Raw genomic sequence first — 20,171 nt, forward strand, 5'->3', positions numbered from 1 at the left:
CTTCACAAATCTCAAGATCAACTCTGGGTCTTAATAGTAGGGATGGCGGGTCTGGAGCGGGTCTTGCTAGACCCGGACCCGGACCCTATTTTTTTGGATCCAGACCCGGATCCGCCCTAAGGGTCCAAAATTTTCGGACCCGGACACGGACCCTACGGGTCTGACAGGGTCTAGGGTCCTTAATGGGTCCTTAATGGGTCTTATACAAAGCCTCTTTGATTTGTCAAAATTGAACCTTTTTCGAGTTTTTTTGTATTTTTTTAAGCAACTTATTATCGTATTACAAATACTTGTTCGAGTCCATGAAATTCAAATACAAAATAATTACTAAAACGTAAAATCACTTGTCAAAATACATAATTAAAATGATAACAATAAATCTAAATTTGTTTTCAAATCAAATCAAATGAAGAATACAAACACTGTAATCAATTTTGAAAATGATACTTGGTATGAATTTTCTCATTCTAATTGTGAGATGGAATTTAATCACTGAACAAGAAATATAAAATATCAGAACTGAGAATGGCCCACGCCCCACGCCATCTATTCATAATATCATAATTCAAAAATATAAAATTTAAAATTTAAAAGTTTAGGGTCCGAGTCCGGGTCTTCACCTTAGGACACGGACCCGGACTCGAAAAAAATTTTTTGATCCAGATCCGGACCCAGATCCGACGGGTCTCAAAAATTAAGACCCAGACCCTTATAAAAGGGGCGGGTCCGGGGCGGGTCCTACAGGGTCCTGGACCCATGACCATCCCTACTTAATAGCCACTAGCCACCCACTTCCACATCTATATTTTCCAAATTAAAATAAGGTTGTGTACATTACTCATTTTGTTTGTTAAAAAGTTCTCATTCCTCCTTTTGAAGTGTTCCTCTTGTTGATCTCATAAATAATTTTTTTATCTATATTATAAATTTTAGATAAAAATATCTTGTTTATTCTCATTTTAATATTTTAATAATGTTTATTTTTCTCACATATTTTTCACTAACTTTATTTTTAACATTTTTATATTTCTTATAGTCTTTACATAATTTCCATTAACTTTATATAATAAATATTTTATATTAATTGTAGTCTTCATATTTTTTCTACTAATATTGATTTCTTTTAATATTTTTTTAATATTTATAATCACCACTTTTTCTTATCAAATTTATTATTCAATAATATATCTACTATTTAAAAAATTCTATCTTCCTTTTTTTCAATTCTCCTCAACATTTCTTATGGTAACATTATTAAGAACCGGAAGAAGTATTTGATAATGTAGTAGAAATACAAAATTCAACGGTACATAACCACTAGAATATTACAATAGTAGATGAAGGATGTTGAATAGTTACTACTTCTTACAATGTACAGAAGTTTGGTACACTTTTTTACAATTTTACATTTAGATTTATACTTTATTCCTTACTTATTTCATTACTATTTTGTTTATTTACTTCTTGAACTGTATAAATTTAAAAATCGTAAAAAGTTAATATTATGAAAATATGTCATTAGACGATTCAAACAAAATTCCACTTGACTATATTATTACTTACATATTAGTCGCAATATATAAAATAAATTTAAACGATAAATAGTGCACATAATGGAAATGTGGCGACTACATGTGGACAAAAAATAGGTCAAATCTCTATCACATTAACGATAAAAGTCCTCAATCCAAGACCCGGGTGCTCATATTGACCCTACCACCGTACCCGTAAGGATCTTGATCGACCGGAGTCGGCGTATTCCATTCCCGTCCCCGTCCCCGTCCCCGTCCCCGTGACCAGCCCCTTCCCCGTCCGCCTCCATAAGATGAACCCGACACGTATACTCGACCATCATCCTTAAAAACAATCAGCTGACCAAACTCATCCCCTGAAATAGCAACCTCCATTAAAGCTTCAGGATTAACCTCCTTACACTTTCCATTTATAAACAACTTCATTACATTCTTCGAATACCCACTAACCAAAACCGCCCCCTTCTGCTTCTTAAACACCGGAATCGACATCGAATCCTGCATTCTCCAAAACACAATCTCCGGTATATAATCACCATACCCTTCTTCTTCATACTTTCTCCTTATCACATGATAGTCTGTCTCCCATGGATTCTCTGAAGCTTTATCAAACTCCATATTGCTAAACACAAACACCTTTTTGATCATCTGATCCCCATTAACTTTCCCATCTACTGCAACCCTAAGAATTAAATCAAACACTTTCTGGAAATCAGGTTTCTTCCCCGATTCAATTTTTTTAATAAATTGTATTTTCGATCTTAAATCATCTCCTTCAATCAAATGGAGATGTGGGTTTTCACTAAATGTTATCACCTTCCCTTTCCATGGAGTTTCACTAAGCTCAGATAGTAATAACCCAAGAGATACACAAGCTTCCATGGAAGTACCTTCCATTGATCTAGAAACATCACAAACAGCTATACAATTGTTTAGTTTACCTTCTTTGGATAAATCCTCAACCATTCTCTTCCATTGAAGCTCTGCAACCATTCCACCATCTCCATCATTCAATAACGAGATAATCTCATGGGGAAGAAGACCTCCGGCTGAGATTTTCGCCTTTTTGGATCTTACCCTGTTGAGATAATCAACAAACCTTTTCTCATCGTGATTTAAGAAGATTTCCTTGTATGTTTTCATTGCGACTGAGGAAACCCGATTGTAAGGCAACTCCGTCCACCGATTTTCCGACATGAAAACTTCTGGAAGCTGTAATGCACGGCGGAGAGGGACGAGGATATCTTTACGAAGACGGTCACGAACACGGTAAGCATAGTGTGCCTCCTCCACACCAGAATATTCCTCATACTTGTCCCTTGGAAAAACCTTCTTAGCTATGGCTTCACAGAGAAGGGTAGCACGATCATAGCAAGAATCTAATGAGGGACACCATTTTGCTGCAAGGCTGATCTTATTAAGCTTCCCTGATTTGAGATTTTCCATATCGATTATCAAATGAGAGGAAAACAGATTTGATACTTTATCATGCAGAAATCGGTAATCGTAATCACTTTTATACCTTTCCAATGCCGTTTTCGCCATATCAGAGCGTTTAGAATGGCGAAGTTTTCTGGCTTCCTGTTTTTCTCTCGCTTGCGTTTCAATGGAGGCTGTAATTCTCGCCTCTCTAGCAGCAGACGCCATTGATTTTTGAACCTTCCTTTTTCTTGAGTACTTCAATGGTTTAAAAGATTGAAACCCAGTGCCATATTGTTTCCCCATTTTAGCTGGGTGAGTAAAACCCAGAACCCGAAACAAAATCTCCAGAAGATCTTTTAAATACCCAAATCTAACAAAACTCTCAAGATTACAAGCAAGAGCTTGAGGATGATTTTCATGGAGCCAAATAGCAGCAGTATAAAACCCATTTTTATCAGATTTACCAGTACCTCTAACACCACGAAGATTACAGATTAGTTTAAGGGTTGTTAAAGGGCTGTAAGACCAAGCAAGATTAAGACGATCGATTAAAGAATCAGAAGGAGTGTTCGGAACATCATTGAAGAAAAGATCCAAACAGGGATTTCCGGTAGAAAGATAAGTAGCAGAGTTGTTTCGGGTTTGACCCATTGTTGATGGGTAAGTATGTAAACTGTTGAAATTGGAAACCATATGGTTAATAAATGGGTTGTCGGTTGTGGTGGTGGGCTGGTTTGTATGTGGTGATGGTGGTCCGACGAGAAAAGAAGCCATTGTTTTGGGTCAGAGTTTTTAATTGAAAAGGGGTGCGGAAGGAAGACGATGATTTATGAGGAATTGAGGATTGAACGGAATAGAGACTACTAGAGGTGTTCATTCGGTTGATCGGGTCGGTTTCGGACGGGTGTTATTCGGTTCGGTTGTATTTCGAATCGGTTATTTTTCGGCCGTGTGTTACAACGGGTCACACGCGGGTCGAGTCGGTTGGAGATCGGTTATTCAAGCTATCGGGTTAGCATCAGTTCGGTGTCGGTTGAAGTTCGTGTCGAGTGTCAATCGGTCTCGAGTTGTCATCGATTACTAATTGGTTCGGTTTTTTCGGGTACAGATCGGGTTCGAGCTTTATTTTTCGAGTAGTTATCGGTTACGGACAACTATCGATCGGGTCAATATCGAAATAAGTTAATAGTCGGGTTTTTAATTGATGTATGCTCATTTTATGGCAGATCAATTTATTTCAATTAGTTTATATATATATATATATATATATATATATATATATATATATATATATATATATATATATATATATATATATATGAGACTTTTATTTAATAATGCATCATGTTGCTACTTTTGATAATTGGTTGAATATTAAAACTCAATAATCGAAACTCGATTTGTTTGAATGAATAAGAATAATCTAAACCATCTCGTAGGCTATTAGTTACGTACTTAGACTTATTAGCGTTATTGTCTTATTGAGTACTCTAAAGTATAAACTAATAGTCTCTCCAATTCAGAGTAATTATCTCGATTTCTTTTTAGGCTTGTAATTAACCTATTAGAAATTTAGAATATATTACTAGAGGAGAATTTATGCAAATTCCAAATGAGACATTTGTTTTTTAATTAGAGGGGGTATAAGCTATTAGAATATACATTACTCTATTACACTAATAATCGATTGTATTTCTAAGTTTGATAATTGAAACTTATTATATATAATAAAGTGAATTAGATTAATAGTAATCATAACCATTTTATATGATATTATGTATTTATACTTATTAGTGACCATGAATACTTTAAAATAATAAATCTATTACACTAATAATTGATCGTATATTCGTATGTAATTTAAAGCTTAATAATGTTTGGAACTATATCTATTGGAGTGAATAAAACTAATACAAACTATCTTATAGAGTTATACTTATAGAGTTATAGTTATAGACTTATAGACTATCATTGACATTTGACTGTTAACTCAATGTTATTACTTATTACTATTAGTTATTAGTTATTATTGATCTTGAATACTCTAAACTCTAAAGTAATTTATAGGCTATTATTAATAATCGATCGTAGATTCGTAATTCAAAGTTCACTTATAATAATTCGATCTATTATAGATTATAGTAAATGAAACTAGTGTAGTACTCCACCTTTTTTGATTATTCGTAATGCATCATGTTGCTACTTTTGATAATTGATTAAATATTAAAACTCGATAATCGAAACTCGATTTGTTTGAATGAATAATAAGAATAATCTAAACTATCTCATAGGCTATTAGAATATACATTACTCTATTACACTAATAATCGATTGTATTTTTAAGTTTGATAATTGAAACTTATTATATATAATAAAGTGAATTAGATTAATCAAGTAATCATAACCATTTTATATGATATTATGTATTTATACTTGTTAGTGACCTTGAATACTTTAAAATAATAAATCTATTACGCTAATAATTCATCGTATTTAATTTAAAACTTAATAATGTTCGGAACTAGACCTATTGTTAGTGACTTAGAAGAAGAGGTAATTAGTAATGACTAGCTATAAACAAGACCAAACAAGAGGTAATTTATGCTTGTCCCACATCGACTTAGAAGAAGAGGTAATTAGTAATGACTAGCTATAAACAAGACCAAACAAGTGGTAATTTATGCTTGTCCCACATCGACTTAGAAGAAGAGGTAATTAGTAATGACTAGCTATAAACAAGACCAAACAGCCTTAGGGCATATTTAAAAGGGTCGGTTGGCTAATTATGCCATGCTTACCCTTTGATTTGGTGAGTGCTGTATGGAAATCAAGACATATGGCCGACATAATTTGTGCAAACTTGGCTCGCTTGGCCGACCCTCAATCTCAGTTAAACACTAGGTTGCACTAAAATGGCGGACACGTAAATGGTGGTAATATAATAAATATTTCAAATTAAAGATAATTTTACAATCTTTCATTTGATATTTGTAAATAAACACTTTAAAAATATAAAACTCACATAACATTCAAATAAGTACCAAATAAACAACATGAGTATTTAAAAATAGTCATACAAACCAAATCAAAGAAAACCAAATAAATAGGTAAATATAAGTTTGATCATCACATATCATCCATATGACATCCATCATCATCCTCCGCTACAAAAGTAGTTTTCCAAATATCCTAAGTTAGACTAAATATTTCCAATATTTTAAAACATTTATTTTTTTACTTATAATATCCACTTTTGTTATTTAATATCTTATACATCATTTAAGATGTTTAAATTAAAATATTCAAATTTTGTATTTGGACTTTTTATATCGTCTATCTCATATTTCATACAAAAATTACTAAATTATCTATCAGCACTTTCTAGTTCCTATTATAATGGGCATGTATAATATAAGTCCATTATCCTACAGATTATTGTGGAATGCTTTTATAATTTCAAATACTTATACATTTAATTAAATAACTAAAAGAAGTTTTTTTTTTTTAAACCTTTTCCAGATATAAAAGGATACTAGATAATAAGATTTTACTCACTATACCTTCAAATCAATCTATACAACACTTCTAATTGGCCCATATAAATAACACACTAGTGGGATTGCGTTCTTTCACCTAGGCGATGTGGGACAATGAGAAAAACAGAATTCATCTTGAATTAGTTGGCCATACATAAAAGGAACGAGCATGCATCAGAACTCAATGACCCAATAAAGCTACATAGATGTATAAGTGATGTAAATTTTTGGGGTTAAAAACTTAATATTTATATATTTAAATTTGGTGGATGTATAAGTGATGAATGTAAATTTTTGGGGCTTAAAGCTTGAAGAATTGGTGGAATCTTATTGGTTTATAGTTGATTTGCTAAAATATTTATATATAAACTTGTTTACAATCTTTCAATATTAGAAATTAGTTTTCAAATATTCAAAAAATCATAATTAGAAAACTGAAATTGGATTCGAATGTATAACAGTTCGATTAAGAATCGGTTCGGGTTGGTATCAGTTCGGGTTAAAAATAGTTCGATTCATAATCGATTCGGATTTGTATCAGTTCGGGTTAAAAACAGTTCGATCTTAATCAGTTTTAGTCAGGTTGCATTCGGTTACGTGCATAATTCGGGTCGGATTTGAATCGGGTCGATCATTGTTCAGTTCGGGTAACATCGGTTAAGGTTTATATGTCGGTTATAAAATTCGGTTGCAGTTCGAGTTCGATTTTGGCCTTTTCGGTTATTAAACGGTTCAAGTGAAGTATCGGTTTGGGTAATTGCGGTTCGGTAAACCTAAAAAACTTACATTTTTCGGGTCGGATAATTTTCGGTTCCGAGTCGGATTTTCGGGTCGGGTTTGTTTTGAACAGCTCTAGAGACTACTAACATGTTTATATAAGGCATAAGGGTGGTGAACTGCTTCTACTTATATGAAATATATTTGTTATATTACGGTTATCGGTACTATTAATTATTTAATTTTATTTTGTACTTTTTTTATTCACTTTATTTGTTCTATTTGATTTTTCAACACTATTTACCAATCACTCTTATTATGTAACTTTTTCTAATCTATAAGTTACAACATAGTCATGTGAGATCTTGTTTAATTCGTCTTATTGTAAATTTTATTGATATTAATTTTTTATAATTTTTAATCAAATATAATTAGAGAGATTTAAAATTGAAAACTTGCATTAGCAAATGTGCCAAAATCAAATGGGACAAGTAAAAAGAATAAGAGGGAGTATTATATTGTGAAGTATGTAAGAAAAAATATAGTCAATCTTGTTTGACTGGTCTAACCAGATACTTTCTTAGTCATAGTATTAACTTTTTATGATTTTTCATGTGTATAGTTTAATATATAAATGATCAAAAATAACATGATTGTGTAAAAAAATCAAATGTAGAATGTATATTGAAACAGGAAATATTTAGTTATATTTACGTTTAATTCTAACTTCAAAACGAGGTAGTATTTAATTATATTGACGATGACTTCTAGATGATGTACTTCTTCTGTTCTAAGTTAGGTAGTGTTTGGTCAAACTTTTACGACAACTTCTTCTCCCAATTTTTCAAAAGAGCTTCATAATTTCTCATTTTATGCTAAAAAAATTCCTATATTTTCTCCATAACTATGAAAATCTTTTTCATTACTTTATTTTTCTTTCCCAAAATCTTCCTCCAAAATTCAAGATTTTCTATTCATTGCATAATTATTCATTTTTTATCACAACCAACATCCCAAATTTTTAAGTAATTCTACACTTATTGAATATTATGCGATTAAATTACATCAAAATTTCACATATGTTTTATCCTTAAATTTATACACATTTAAATATGTTTTTTTATATGGTAAATTGTCAAATTTATGATTTATTTTTATTTTCAATTACTTTAGTGTGTTTTGAATTTTTTTTCTAAGATTATAGTGATTTTTTTTTATTGTATGCTATATGTTTTTTGGTGTTTCTCTTAAAATTGATGCTTTGTGACTTAACTCGACTATTTTTTAGTGTATGCTATATCTTTTTCCATCATATAACAACACTAACTTTAAGTAAACATAATAAAAAAAGGTCAAACACACAAATTGTTTTTGTTTCTCAAAAACTCTTTTTAAAAATATGAGTCCAAACACATCTGTTTCTAAAAAAGTATTCCTCTAAAAACAGTTTCTACAAATACTTTTAGGAAACAAAAGTTGATTTCCAAAAGTTAGGCCAAACATACCCTTAGTCACCAATATTATAAATATTACTCCATTCATTCGTCATCTTAAATTTTAGATTAGCTTTTTTATTTTATAAGTTAAAATATAGTCAAGTGGGATACTGTTTGATACGTTTCAATCTAAAGATTATTAATATCAAATTTTCATAATTTTTATTATATATAATTAAAGAAAATAAAAATTAAATTAATATATAAAACTATTTGAAAAATCAAATGTTTTAAAACGAATAAAGTTTTTAATTATACTTGCGTTGACTTCTAGATGAAGTAATTTTATTTGATTTCTACTATGCTTGGGCTCCAAGGTGTATTATACTTGGGCTCCAAGGTATAAGATTTGGTCTTTGGTTGTTTTGACTTAACAAGGGGAAAAATAAGGCGGAAATTAGGGGAAACTAGGAAGTCTTATGTACAGTTAGTATCCATTAAACTTATCACAAATTTTTAAATAAAAAAATCTCAGTATGATACCATTTTATTAGACTGATTTATATATATTTAGTGTGTTAAAACGATCATTTATAATTTTAAATTGATTAACTATTAAAATAGGCTAATTATATAGGTCGCCTTATGGTAAGGCTGTCTAATACAAGATGAGTTGTAAATTCATATAGTGTTCATCGTTATCCTTTTGAACTTTTAGAGTTATTTTAATGGTTATTTCATTGAAATTTCATCCTTTGACTGAATTATGTGAGAGTTTTTTTGAGTCAAATGATACTTTGATGAACCAATGGAGTAAAATAAATGGGGAAAGAGTTAAAAATATAGAGTGTGATCAAATAAGAGCAAATAATTTTCTGTTCTAGTGATTTACTTTTATTTGTTTTTGACATGGAAATTATGAATTTTAATATAGTAGATTAAAGCTGTGGGATATTTAAATATAAAACAAAAAATATGGAGAGTAGAATTGTTAAAATCATACTTTCTCTTTTCACTTATATTTGCTACATTTAACTGTTTACGCAATATAATGTATTATTTTGTTTATTTATATGTTAAATTATACACATATAAAAATTATAAAAAAATTAATATTATGAAAATATACGATAAGACGATTCAAAAAGGATTCCACTTAACTATATTTTTACTTACACATTAACCGCAATATATAATAAGCTTAAACGATGAATAGTGTAGATAATCAAAATATAGCAAGTATTTCTGAACAGAATAAATTAAACCACACTAGAAAGTTAAGTTACTTGTCTTGTTATGTTTTTGGTATTGTCTTGTATTGTTTTGTTTTTCTTTGTAGGTCTTTTCAAAGCCGATCACATTTTTCTTTTATGGGTATGATTTGCAATCTTACATCCATCTCTTCACCATGTTCACAGTTACTATCGCCACCCCCATGAAATTACAAATTTGCCCCTGGAACTTAAAAAATTACAAAATTGCCACTGGACTTAAAATTTGCTTAACAAATGTAAATCACACTTAATAACACTATTATCACTTTAATCCCGAACATTTTTATCGCAACCCTATATATATTGAATTTTCAGACGCGTTATTGTATGATGTACGAATTCAAACACGGTACTATCTCTCTAAAAACACTCTAAAAACGTTCTTCGGTTTTAAACAAGCTGTTAGTTAACTATGGCCAACGAAAGCGACTATGAATCGGATCTGGTACGTTAATTTTTCGATTTGAATTGATGTAATGTTTTTTTAAAAAAAAGTCGCAAAAACTGGGCGAATAAACCATGGTTCAGTCGCACAAAACTGGGCAACTGGACCATGGTTCAATCGCCCAGTATTGTGCGACTGAACCATGGTCTAGTCGCCCAATTTTCTGCGACTGAACCATGGTTCAGTCTCCCAGTTTGTGCGATTATATATTTTTTTATTTACATTTTTATTTTTTTATTTGTTATTATTATTATTAATATTATTATTATTTTATTATTATTATTATTATTATTATTATTATTATTATTATTATTATTATTATTATTAGTATTATTATTTTTATTAATTTTTGTTATTATTATTATTATTATTATTATTATTATTATTATTATTATTAATGTAAGTAATTTATATTATTTTTATTTCAAATTTGCAAGAGTTTGAAAACTTCGGAGACAACGTAGCTTACTCCGGTAGTTTTGTTACAGATAGGGAATATGTTTCCTTAGATGATTTACATAGTTGGGCCGATGCGATAGCAATAACAATTGATTTTCAATTTACACGTGCTTCTTATAAACAAAAAGAAAAAGAAGGATGTTTTAGAGTTAGTGTGTATTTAAGATGTCACCGCTATGGTAATATTAGGGGTGATTTATATAATCCAGATAATACTGCCCGACCTGGTTCTAAAAGTAGAAGTTGCGGGTGTAAGTTTTTGATTGTAGCAACTAGTCGTAGTCCAGAAGAAAGACCTTGGACGGTAAGGGTGTGTCCTGGTGAAAAAGGAAGACATAACCACCCGTTCTTAGTGTACAGAGATGGTCATGTAAGGGCGAATAGGATCAATGTAGATATTCGAGAGCACATACGATAGCTTAGTGCAACCGGAATGCAACCGGCCTTTATTATGAGTTCTATTAGAGAAAATTTTCCAGGTTTTTTTTACTAGTATGAATCAGATATATAATGTAAGGCAATCAATAAGGAGAGAAGAGATGGAGGGTAGGACTCCCCTTCAACACTGTCTTTATATGACCACAGAACTTAATTACGTGGTCTGGACAGACTTGGATAGCGATGGGGAATTGAGCAGATTATTAGTTGCAAATCTTACCTCTATCCAAATGATACGTACGTGGCCATATGTTGTGTTGATAGATACAACGTACAAAACGAACAAACAAAAGTGGCCACTATGTGAAGTGATCGGAAAGCCAACCAATCACAACTTCTTGGTTGCGTTCTATTTGATGCGAGATGAGGTGGCTGTGTCGTATTCGTGGGTGTTGCAGGGATTGAGAGATATTTTTGACACAGCTCATACTCCTAGCGTCATTGTAACCGATCGAGACGAAGGTTTATCTGCAGCTTATTCGTGACGTCTTCCCAGGTAAAAAGGTTTTGTTGATTAATTATTGTCGCTCTATCTAGTGAATATATGTTAATTACGTTCAATGTTGTGTTTAATATATGTGCGGCATTTGTTATACATTTGACATATTGCAAACGACGTTGAGAACATGGTGGACAACTTGTGTGGCGGGTAAAAAAATCAACAAGAGCAGGTATTCAGGAAAAGTAGATGGAACCCCTTGGTTGAAAGTTCTACAATCGACGAATTTAAAGAGACATGGTAAGCGATGGTGAATACGTGGTCGGTTAGGAATAAAAAGGTCGTTCGGTATTTGGATGGAACATGGATTCCACTTAGAGAGAAATTTGTGCGTGCGTGGACGAATGATTGTTTACACATGGTTAACCAGACTACCAGCGGAGTTGAAAGCCAACACTCGTCTTTCAAGTATTACTGTAACATCTCGGAATAACTCGGGTCGTACGAAAAGAGAAAATGACCTTTTAAAAACGAGATAAGTATTATCCGAGTCAAACCGGGATGTTAGAAGGCAGTTTAAACGGGTTTGAAGTTAAGGAAAGCTTGCGGACCGAGTTCTATTAGTGTTATTATAAACTACTAGATATAAGAAATTCTTAGCAGCGGATAAGAACGAAAGTTAAATCAACTTATTACAACTTGAGAACGAAAATCGCCTCATAAAACCAAATGTTCTTTAAACTTAATTTAGAAGTTCTTATCAAGACTTCTATATCCTAACAATTTATTTCTTCAAGGGTCAATCCTCACTCCCCAGACCTGCAACTTAACTTACTGCTAGTCATTGCCCAGATAGGAAACAACATCATCGCAGGGTCGTTAAGACCAAAAGTACACGTCAGCAAACGTCGCATACCAAATAAATAATAACACAAGAGAAAGTTTTAATTAATTAGCTGACAATTCACAGAACCGTACGCTTCGATCATGCTTATTAAGAATATTTATTTTCATGTAAAAGTTAGTCAGCCATACTGCTGTACTATCCAGCCATACTGCCGGTACACTCCAAACTCCATAAGTGAGACAATACATTAGGGGGAGCTAACCCCTAAGCAAGCCTCTACCATAGACACTCGCCTTACTTCGGTGCCTATGGTTAAGTATGCATACCCCCGCGGTGGCTCATAATGCCCTCATATACCGCGAGTAATTCTTTTCCACCAATTGACGTCATACTACGTCCACTTTAAAGTTAGTGAGGTCATACTACCTCTGCTTATCAAAACAATGTATAAACAAATTATTGATTCGAAAGATAACATTATCCGTACTATATATCCATGCTTTTCTTTTGTATACCATTATTATATGATACATCGGACTAATGCGAACCACGCTGCGTGTACATACCTTAAGCAAGATAACCAACTCACAAGCGTCTTAATCAATTCCCGATCACGAATCGACTTCCTACAAGGTTCAATCGTATTCGGGAAATAAGCACACATACACATTTTCCTCAAATCATCCATAACACACATATACAATCACATCCATACCTAGAACACTACACACAAAATGAACATCCATCACATACTATAACATGGTATATACACAAAACCGGACAGCCTATACAATCTGTCCAGAAACTCAACTTAAAACTTTCAAACTAAAAATCCGACTTCACCGTTGCGTCCGGAAGGCGTCAAAACCCCCGGGTACCAATTTTCATAATTTATAACATAGTATAAGTATTTTTAACTTAATTTCAAAGCCAAAAATGCTCCAAAAACACATTTTTTCACCATTTTCAAAACCTACGGGATTTTGTCATTCCATCATTTTTTTTATCACAAAAATATAAATATCAATGCTTTATGTCCTATTAAATCTAAACAACAAAATTTACATAAAAATAAATTTTAATGAATTATTATTATATATATATTTTTTCAATATAATTCTTTTTACACAATTGTATACACACATACACATCACAAATTTACATGTATATTTTTTTTTTCTCTACCAACATTATAAATCCCTTCTAATAATCAATAAAAATAAATAAATAAATTCCTAACACCACATACATTTTTTTTTATATGAGCAACCATTCTTTTTTTTTTTATGTATATACATATATATATATATATATTTTTTTTTTTCAATCATTCATCAGTCAATTCTTCACACACATGTAAACATATCTATACCCTAAAAACCATACATTAATTTAGATAGAAAAACACATACTTTCACACATGAATTTTAAATCATGAACAATCATAAACTATAAAATAACACACACATAAAAAATCATAGAAATTTAAATTAAAACTTAAAAATAAAACTAGGTTAAGAATTACTCACAATTGCTCAAGAACAACACCAAAATTGATGAACCAAACTGGAGGATTTAGGCGTGAGAATTAGGGAGTTTTTGGGAGTGTTTTCTTTACTTGCAAGGTTTTAAAATGAAGGATGTAAAGCAAGGAATTAATTAAGGGATTATGGGATTTTATTGATGATAATTGCCTTAACCATTCATTTGCCAAAATGGAAGTTACAATCTTCCCCAAATCTTCCCTATGGCCGGCCACCCTATCAAATTCCCTCTTTTTAATTTTTTTTTTTTTTGAAATTAAAGATAGATTAGGAAAAAGATTTGGACTTAAAATGGTTTTTATTGCCTTAAAAGTTGAAATCTCATGATTTAACCTACTAACAAAATAAATAATTTAATATAATTTAATAAATAATATATTCTTCAAAAAAATAATAATAATAATATTACTAGTAAATCATTTAATATATCGAAAAAATATCGGGGTGTTACAATTACCTTGGTAGCGGTAATAGCTCATTTGATACCTTGTTCAAAAGGGCACACGCACAAATTACAAACCAGCAAGCCAGGATCTGAAAAGCGCTCCAGGAATCCATGAATTTTGTAGCAAGGTCGTTGCGACAACATTTCTTTAGACCTTTATATCGCCACGTATCTATCTATGCCTTGGAGCAGCCGCGGCTTGAACATAATCGTATGTTAGATTTGGGTGATTTTGTATTTAACAAATGCGGTTGTGTACTTCAACACACCCATGGATTGCCGTGTGCTTGTTATTTATATATGTCCATTGGTTCACATGGTGCTTTGTATGTGGATGACATTCATCCATTCTGGAGTACTTTGAAGTACACAGAGGTAGGAGATGACACCGACGAAGGAGGACGATACGCGAACGCCGATGACAAAGAGTACTTTTAATCTCTGGTCGATGAAGTTCTAAAATCTGATCCCGCAGTTATACGACGATTGTCTCAGGTACTTGAGTATGAACTGCACCCTGATGGAGCTGATATACCTGAGCCTTACGCAAGTCCACCTCGAAAGGGAAGACCAAGCACAAGCAAAAAACTCAAAAGAAATAAAAGTGCATTTGAATATAGCAGATCATCTTCTTGTGGTCAAGGGTCTAGATCTTCATCCCGCGGGAGATCTAGTGGTAGATCTAGTGGTTGAGAAACGCAATCTTCAGTTGGAATTAAGTTCAGTTTCAATTTATCCGGTACATGAGTTTCCTTTCCGTTATTTATATTACTTTGTTAAATCTTTATCTTACTAACCTTATTCTCAATAACTGCAGATGAACCAGGAGGTCGTGATTTTTCACAGTTTTCATGGCCTACTAACATCCCGTACATTCTTTCTCCTTACTTGTTTGGCTGGATTGATGTGTTAGGTGATGGTAACTGTGGATTTAGAGCTATTGCCGTCACAGAGTTGGGAGGCGAGGAGGCATGGCCTCTTTTAAGACGTGCTATGTGTATGGAAATGCAAATGAACAGAGACCAATACCTAAGTTTGTATTTATCTCAGAAACTGTTAGACGATGCTATATTCAGAATAGGTTCACACGGCAATGGACCTGCTTCTTATATTCACTGGATGGATGCACCGATGGAATTGTACTTTGTAGCTACGTTTCTTAACATTGGCATTGCTTATTATGGTTCTGCTGACAGTAACCCGATGTACAACTGTTTGGTTCTTCCGTTAAGGAAAGCACCGGGCGTACATAGTGTAAATAAAGTTATACGTATATGTTGGGTGAATGGAAATCATTTTGTTCAACTGTTAATGAATGATGATTCATCCCCACTGCCGCCCGTTCATCAACGTCGGAGAGAAGCAGTTGACAGTTTTACTAGGTATATAGAAACACATTTTAGTAGTAGGATTATGCTCTGGAATAAACTATGCGGGCCACGACCACCACAACGTAATAACACAGCTGACGATGCTGTAAATTTAGATAGACCATAGTGTAACGTGACGTGTAAATCATTATTCAGTTGTATTATAGAAATTGTACACGGGATTCAATTTGTAGATAATCTTTACACATGGTATTGTGTACGTTATTACTATAGAAAATGTAGATTAAATTGTTTATATAGAAATTGTAGATTAAATTCTTTATAGAAATTGTAGATTAAATTCTTTATAGAAATTGTAGATTAAATTCTTTGTGTATAGTAACGATGTAAGTTAATAAAAGCATGCATTGATGTAAACATGAATTAAATTAAATGTAAATAAATAAACGCATTAATGTAAATTAGTTTAGATACAGACTATGAAGGGCCGTGCCCCTTAAACGCTTGCCATTCGGCAAATAAATCTTTACAATCATTAAGGTACACAACTGAGGCATGTCTTTCCCGAGGGTTCATTTCCTCGACAGGAGGCAGTCTCGCCAATGAAGCGAATCGACTCAGCCATTCATTCACAAAATGAGAAAAAAAAGGAAAAAGGGGGTGAATATGAACTTAAACATTATTTAAATAACATAACGACATAATAGAAAAAAATAAAATTAAAAAAACTTACGTATTCCAATCTGCTTTCAGGTGGACCAGAACGGGCACTCGGTCCTTCACTCGGGACCACGTACGGGTAGGAGCACACTATGAACCAGTCAACGTAACTAGGTTCAGCCTCTGATGGAACAGATGTCCGACGAAGTGCCTGCTCACCAAGGCGGGCACTATAGGGGAACCTACTCCATGCCTCAAAGTACACAAACGAAGAAGCAAACGTCACGGAGTAGGTACCGTTTGCCGGTCGCACGGCCTTGGTTGGTCTCATAAGAGGGGGGGAATACCCTGCACAAAACCGACCTGTCGCACTATCCGCTCCAGCAAATACACCTCGACGATATCAAAGCAAGTGATACCCCCGATGAAGGTGGTGCGTGGGTGCTCGTTCAGCAAGGCCCTTGGAGCAGTCATGTACGGAGTCCATTCCACCTGCACACAGGCCAAGTTAACAATTAAAAATAACGTAAAATTAAAATAACATGCATAAGAAGGTGTGATGTGATGTACAATACCTGAGTTTCCGTCATGGAGTCAAGTATACCACGGTAGTCCCTCAGCTTGTTGACCTGACCTCGGCAAGGCTTTGGCGTGGACCACATCTCCGCCCTAGTCTTATTAGGCACGTCTGCTCAGCGAGGATGAGGGCGAAAAGAGGGAAAGTACTCATAGATCTATGTCTTGAGCAATGTCAGGCAACCCGCAATGGTCCTGCAACCAACCCTAGATGCCATTCCCAACTGCCGATACATGTAGGCCAAGGTCACCGCACCCCAGGCAATCTCCTCCTGATCGACGTTCACGACAAGTACCACGTGAGGTCGCATGCCGGTTCTGGTCTTATCCGCCAGCAAGGTAGAGCCGACAATAGCCATGTAGTAGGCTGTCGACTGGGTATCCGTGGCCTGGGACCTATGACACAGCTGCATCAGTTCAGCAACGTTCACGCAGCCGCTGGTGAATACACCTCTCCGCCGTAGCTCAGACATGGGCTCCCCGAACAGATTGGTGATACCGACCTGCCACTCCACCTCAGAAGGCTCAGCCGGTAGAGAACCTTCAATAGCAATGCCCAATATTCGTTGCACGTCGTGCAACATAATCGTCATCTCCCCCCATGACATGTGGAAGGTGTTCGTGTTCGGCTGCCACCTCTCCACGAAGGCCGATATCAAAGCACATTCGATGTGCTGGTGCATAATGTACGGTAGACGGCCGAGGGGAGTAGCAGGTAGAACATTGTACAACGCATCGGTCATATCCCTCAGTCCGATGAGGGCCTCCAACGGCCTATTTCTACTACGATATTCTAGAAGCAGAGGCGTACGCTCGGAGCCGTCAAAAATAAGGTTAGTTATGTGCCCCCCATAGCTAGGTATCAGTTGCGTATCTGTCGACCCCCCGGGCTGGGGCGATGTGACTAACCAGTCCGTGCCAGCGGACTATGAGCGTCTGCTCTTCCGTGGCGGCTCATTATCGACGAGACTACGTCCGGCGCGCTAAGATGCGCCTGAAGAAGTAGGGGCCGCACGTGCGAATCTCCCGTCGGGCCCCCGGACAATAGTCCAGTCCATTGGGCGAAAATCAGGACCTTGGTATTCAACATCATCAGCATCATTATCCTCGTCATTAGAAACCTTCAACTACTCCGGATGTTGCTAGCCTGGTCATCAACAGGGGTTCGCACTAGGTCCAGCGCACTCGACCTTTGGGCCAAACTGTGTCTGGAAGCCTCTTCCTGCCTAGCCCTCCTAGCAGAACCCGTTACCCCCCTCTCATGCGGGTCCCCTCTGAGTAAGGTAGGCCTAGAACTATTACCTCTCAACAAGTGTCTAAAAAAACCCTTTCCTTTTCCTTGATTACCAGCCATTTACTACAATTTTTGATAATTTAAGTAAATATTAATAAAAAATGAATATAATCAAACGTTATGTTAAATTAACCACATGAACAAAAAACAATATTTAATTAGCAACAACAAAATTTAATTAATCATTATCAACAAATATAATGTTACAACATATTTATTATTATGATTATTAATAATATTATTGTAATTAATTTTCTAAATTGACAATAATCATAATAATAACAACAATATTAACAAAAATAATAACATTAATAATAATCATAACAATAATAACACAAACAATAATAATAATCATAACACTAATAACAAAAACAATAATTAAAAATAAAATTAAAGGAAAATTTAATAATAATAATAATAATAACAATCACTATAATAATAAATATAATAGTAAAAATAATAATAATAATAATAATAATAATAATAATAATAATAATAATAATAATAATAACAATAATAATAAAAATAATAATAATAATAATTATTCTAAAAAAAAAAATGCCACCAACAACAATAATAAAAATAATATTCAAGACAATATAAAAAAGTTATTATTAATAATAAAAATAATTATAATAAACATATTTAAATTAATAAATTAATAATTAAAACAAAAATAAAAATTTAATAATAATAATAATAACAATCACAATAATAATAATAATAATAATAATAATAATAATAATAATAATAATAATAATAATAATAATAATAATAATAATAATAATAATAGTAATAATAATAATAATAACAATAATAATATAAATAAAAATAATAATTATTATTCATAAAAAAAGGGAAAAAAAAAATTGAGTCACACAGATCTGGGCGACCCAGTCCCGTTTCAGTCGCAGGAAAAACCAAGGCTGGACCCCGGTTCAGTCGCACGTTTTGTGCAATTGAACCGGGGTCCAGCCGCAGTTTTTCCTGCGACTGAACCGGGGCTGGGTCGCCCAGATCTGTGCGACTGACTTAATTTTTTTTTAAATTTAAAATAATAACATTCGAAAATAAATTACCTCGATTATTTGTTTGCGGATTGAACTTCTTAGTTTTTGCTCCAAAAATTTTGATTTTGTAAGTTTGCTTTTTGAGTGTGATAAGAAAAGTTTTTAGTGAATTTGTGTATTTATAGGAAATTTTAAGTCTAGTAGCAAAATCGTAATTTTTTAAATTTCAGGGGCAAATTCGTAATTTCATTAGAGGTGGTGATAAAATGAAAAGGGTGGCGAAGTTTAAGAATTGGGTATAAAAATTATGACTTTATTTTATATATGAATGATAAGTTTTGATATATATATATATATATATATATATATATATATATATATATATATATATATATATATATATATATATATATATATATATATTGTGATTGATTTTGCGTCTAAAATGCTAATAAAAATATCTTATTTGAATAATATAAATCATAAAATCAATTAAAAGAATTTTGATATATTTAATGTTTATCGTTAAACTTTTGCATAGTTTTTAATGTTTCAAGCTATTTTTTATTTGTTATTAACAACCCTTGCGTAGATGGGAGACACTTCATGATACTATGATAATGAAATTTATCCTTACTAATGTTTGATGATTCATGGAGAAGCCCATAGACCACCAAAATTTCGAAGTTGTTGTTAGCTGTTAGTTGTTTATTTATTAAGTAGACTTATTTAACTAGCTGAAAGTATTGCTTATTATATTAGCTTT

General features: G+C 33.1%; 1 protein-coding gene and 1 pseudogene across 1 annotated transcript; one reads left to right on the forward strand and one right to left on the reverse strand.

Moving 5' to 3' along the window:
- Positions 1–1,267: 1,267 nt before the first annotated feature.
- Positions 1,268–3,922, reverse strand: LOC130810013 (uncharacterized). Its single transcript, XM_057675915.1, has one exon. The coding sequence runs from the start codon at positions 3,726–3,728 to the stop codon at positions 1,683–1,685; it is 2,046 nt and encodes a 681-aa protein (XP_057531898.1). The 5' UTR covers positions 3,729–3,922; the 3' UTR covers positions 1,268–1,682.
- Positions 3,923–5,717: 1,795 nt separating this feature from the next.
- On the forward strand, positions 5,718–5,831 carry LOC130811982 (U11 spliceosomal RNA; annotated as a pseudogene).
- The last annotated feature ends 14,340 nt before the right edge of the window (positions 5,832–20,171 follow it).

This window comes from Amaranthus tricolor, chromosome 4 (genome assembly GCF_026212465.1).
Source record: "Amaranthus tricolor cultivar Red isolate AtriRed21 chromosome 4, ASM2621246v1, whole genome shotgun sequence".
Taxonomy (NCBI): Eukaryota; Viridiplantae; Streptophyta; class Magnoliopsida; order Caryophyllales; family Amaranthaceae; genus Amaranthus; species Amaranthus tricolor.

Excerpts from the sequence above, each read along its gene's own strand:
- LOC130810013 (XM_057675915.1), bottom strand. The coding sequence starts at position 3,728 with ATGGCTTCTTTTCTCGTCGGACCACCATCACCACATACAAACCAGCCC.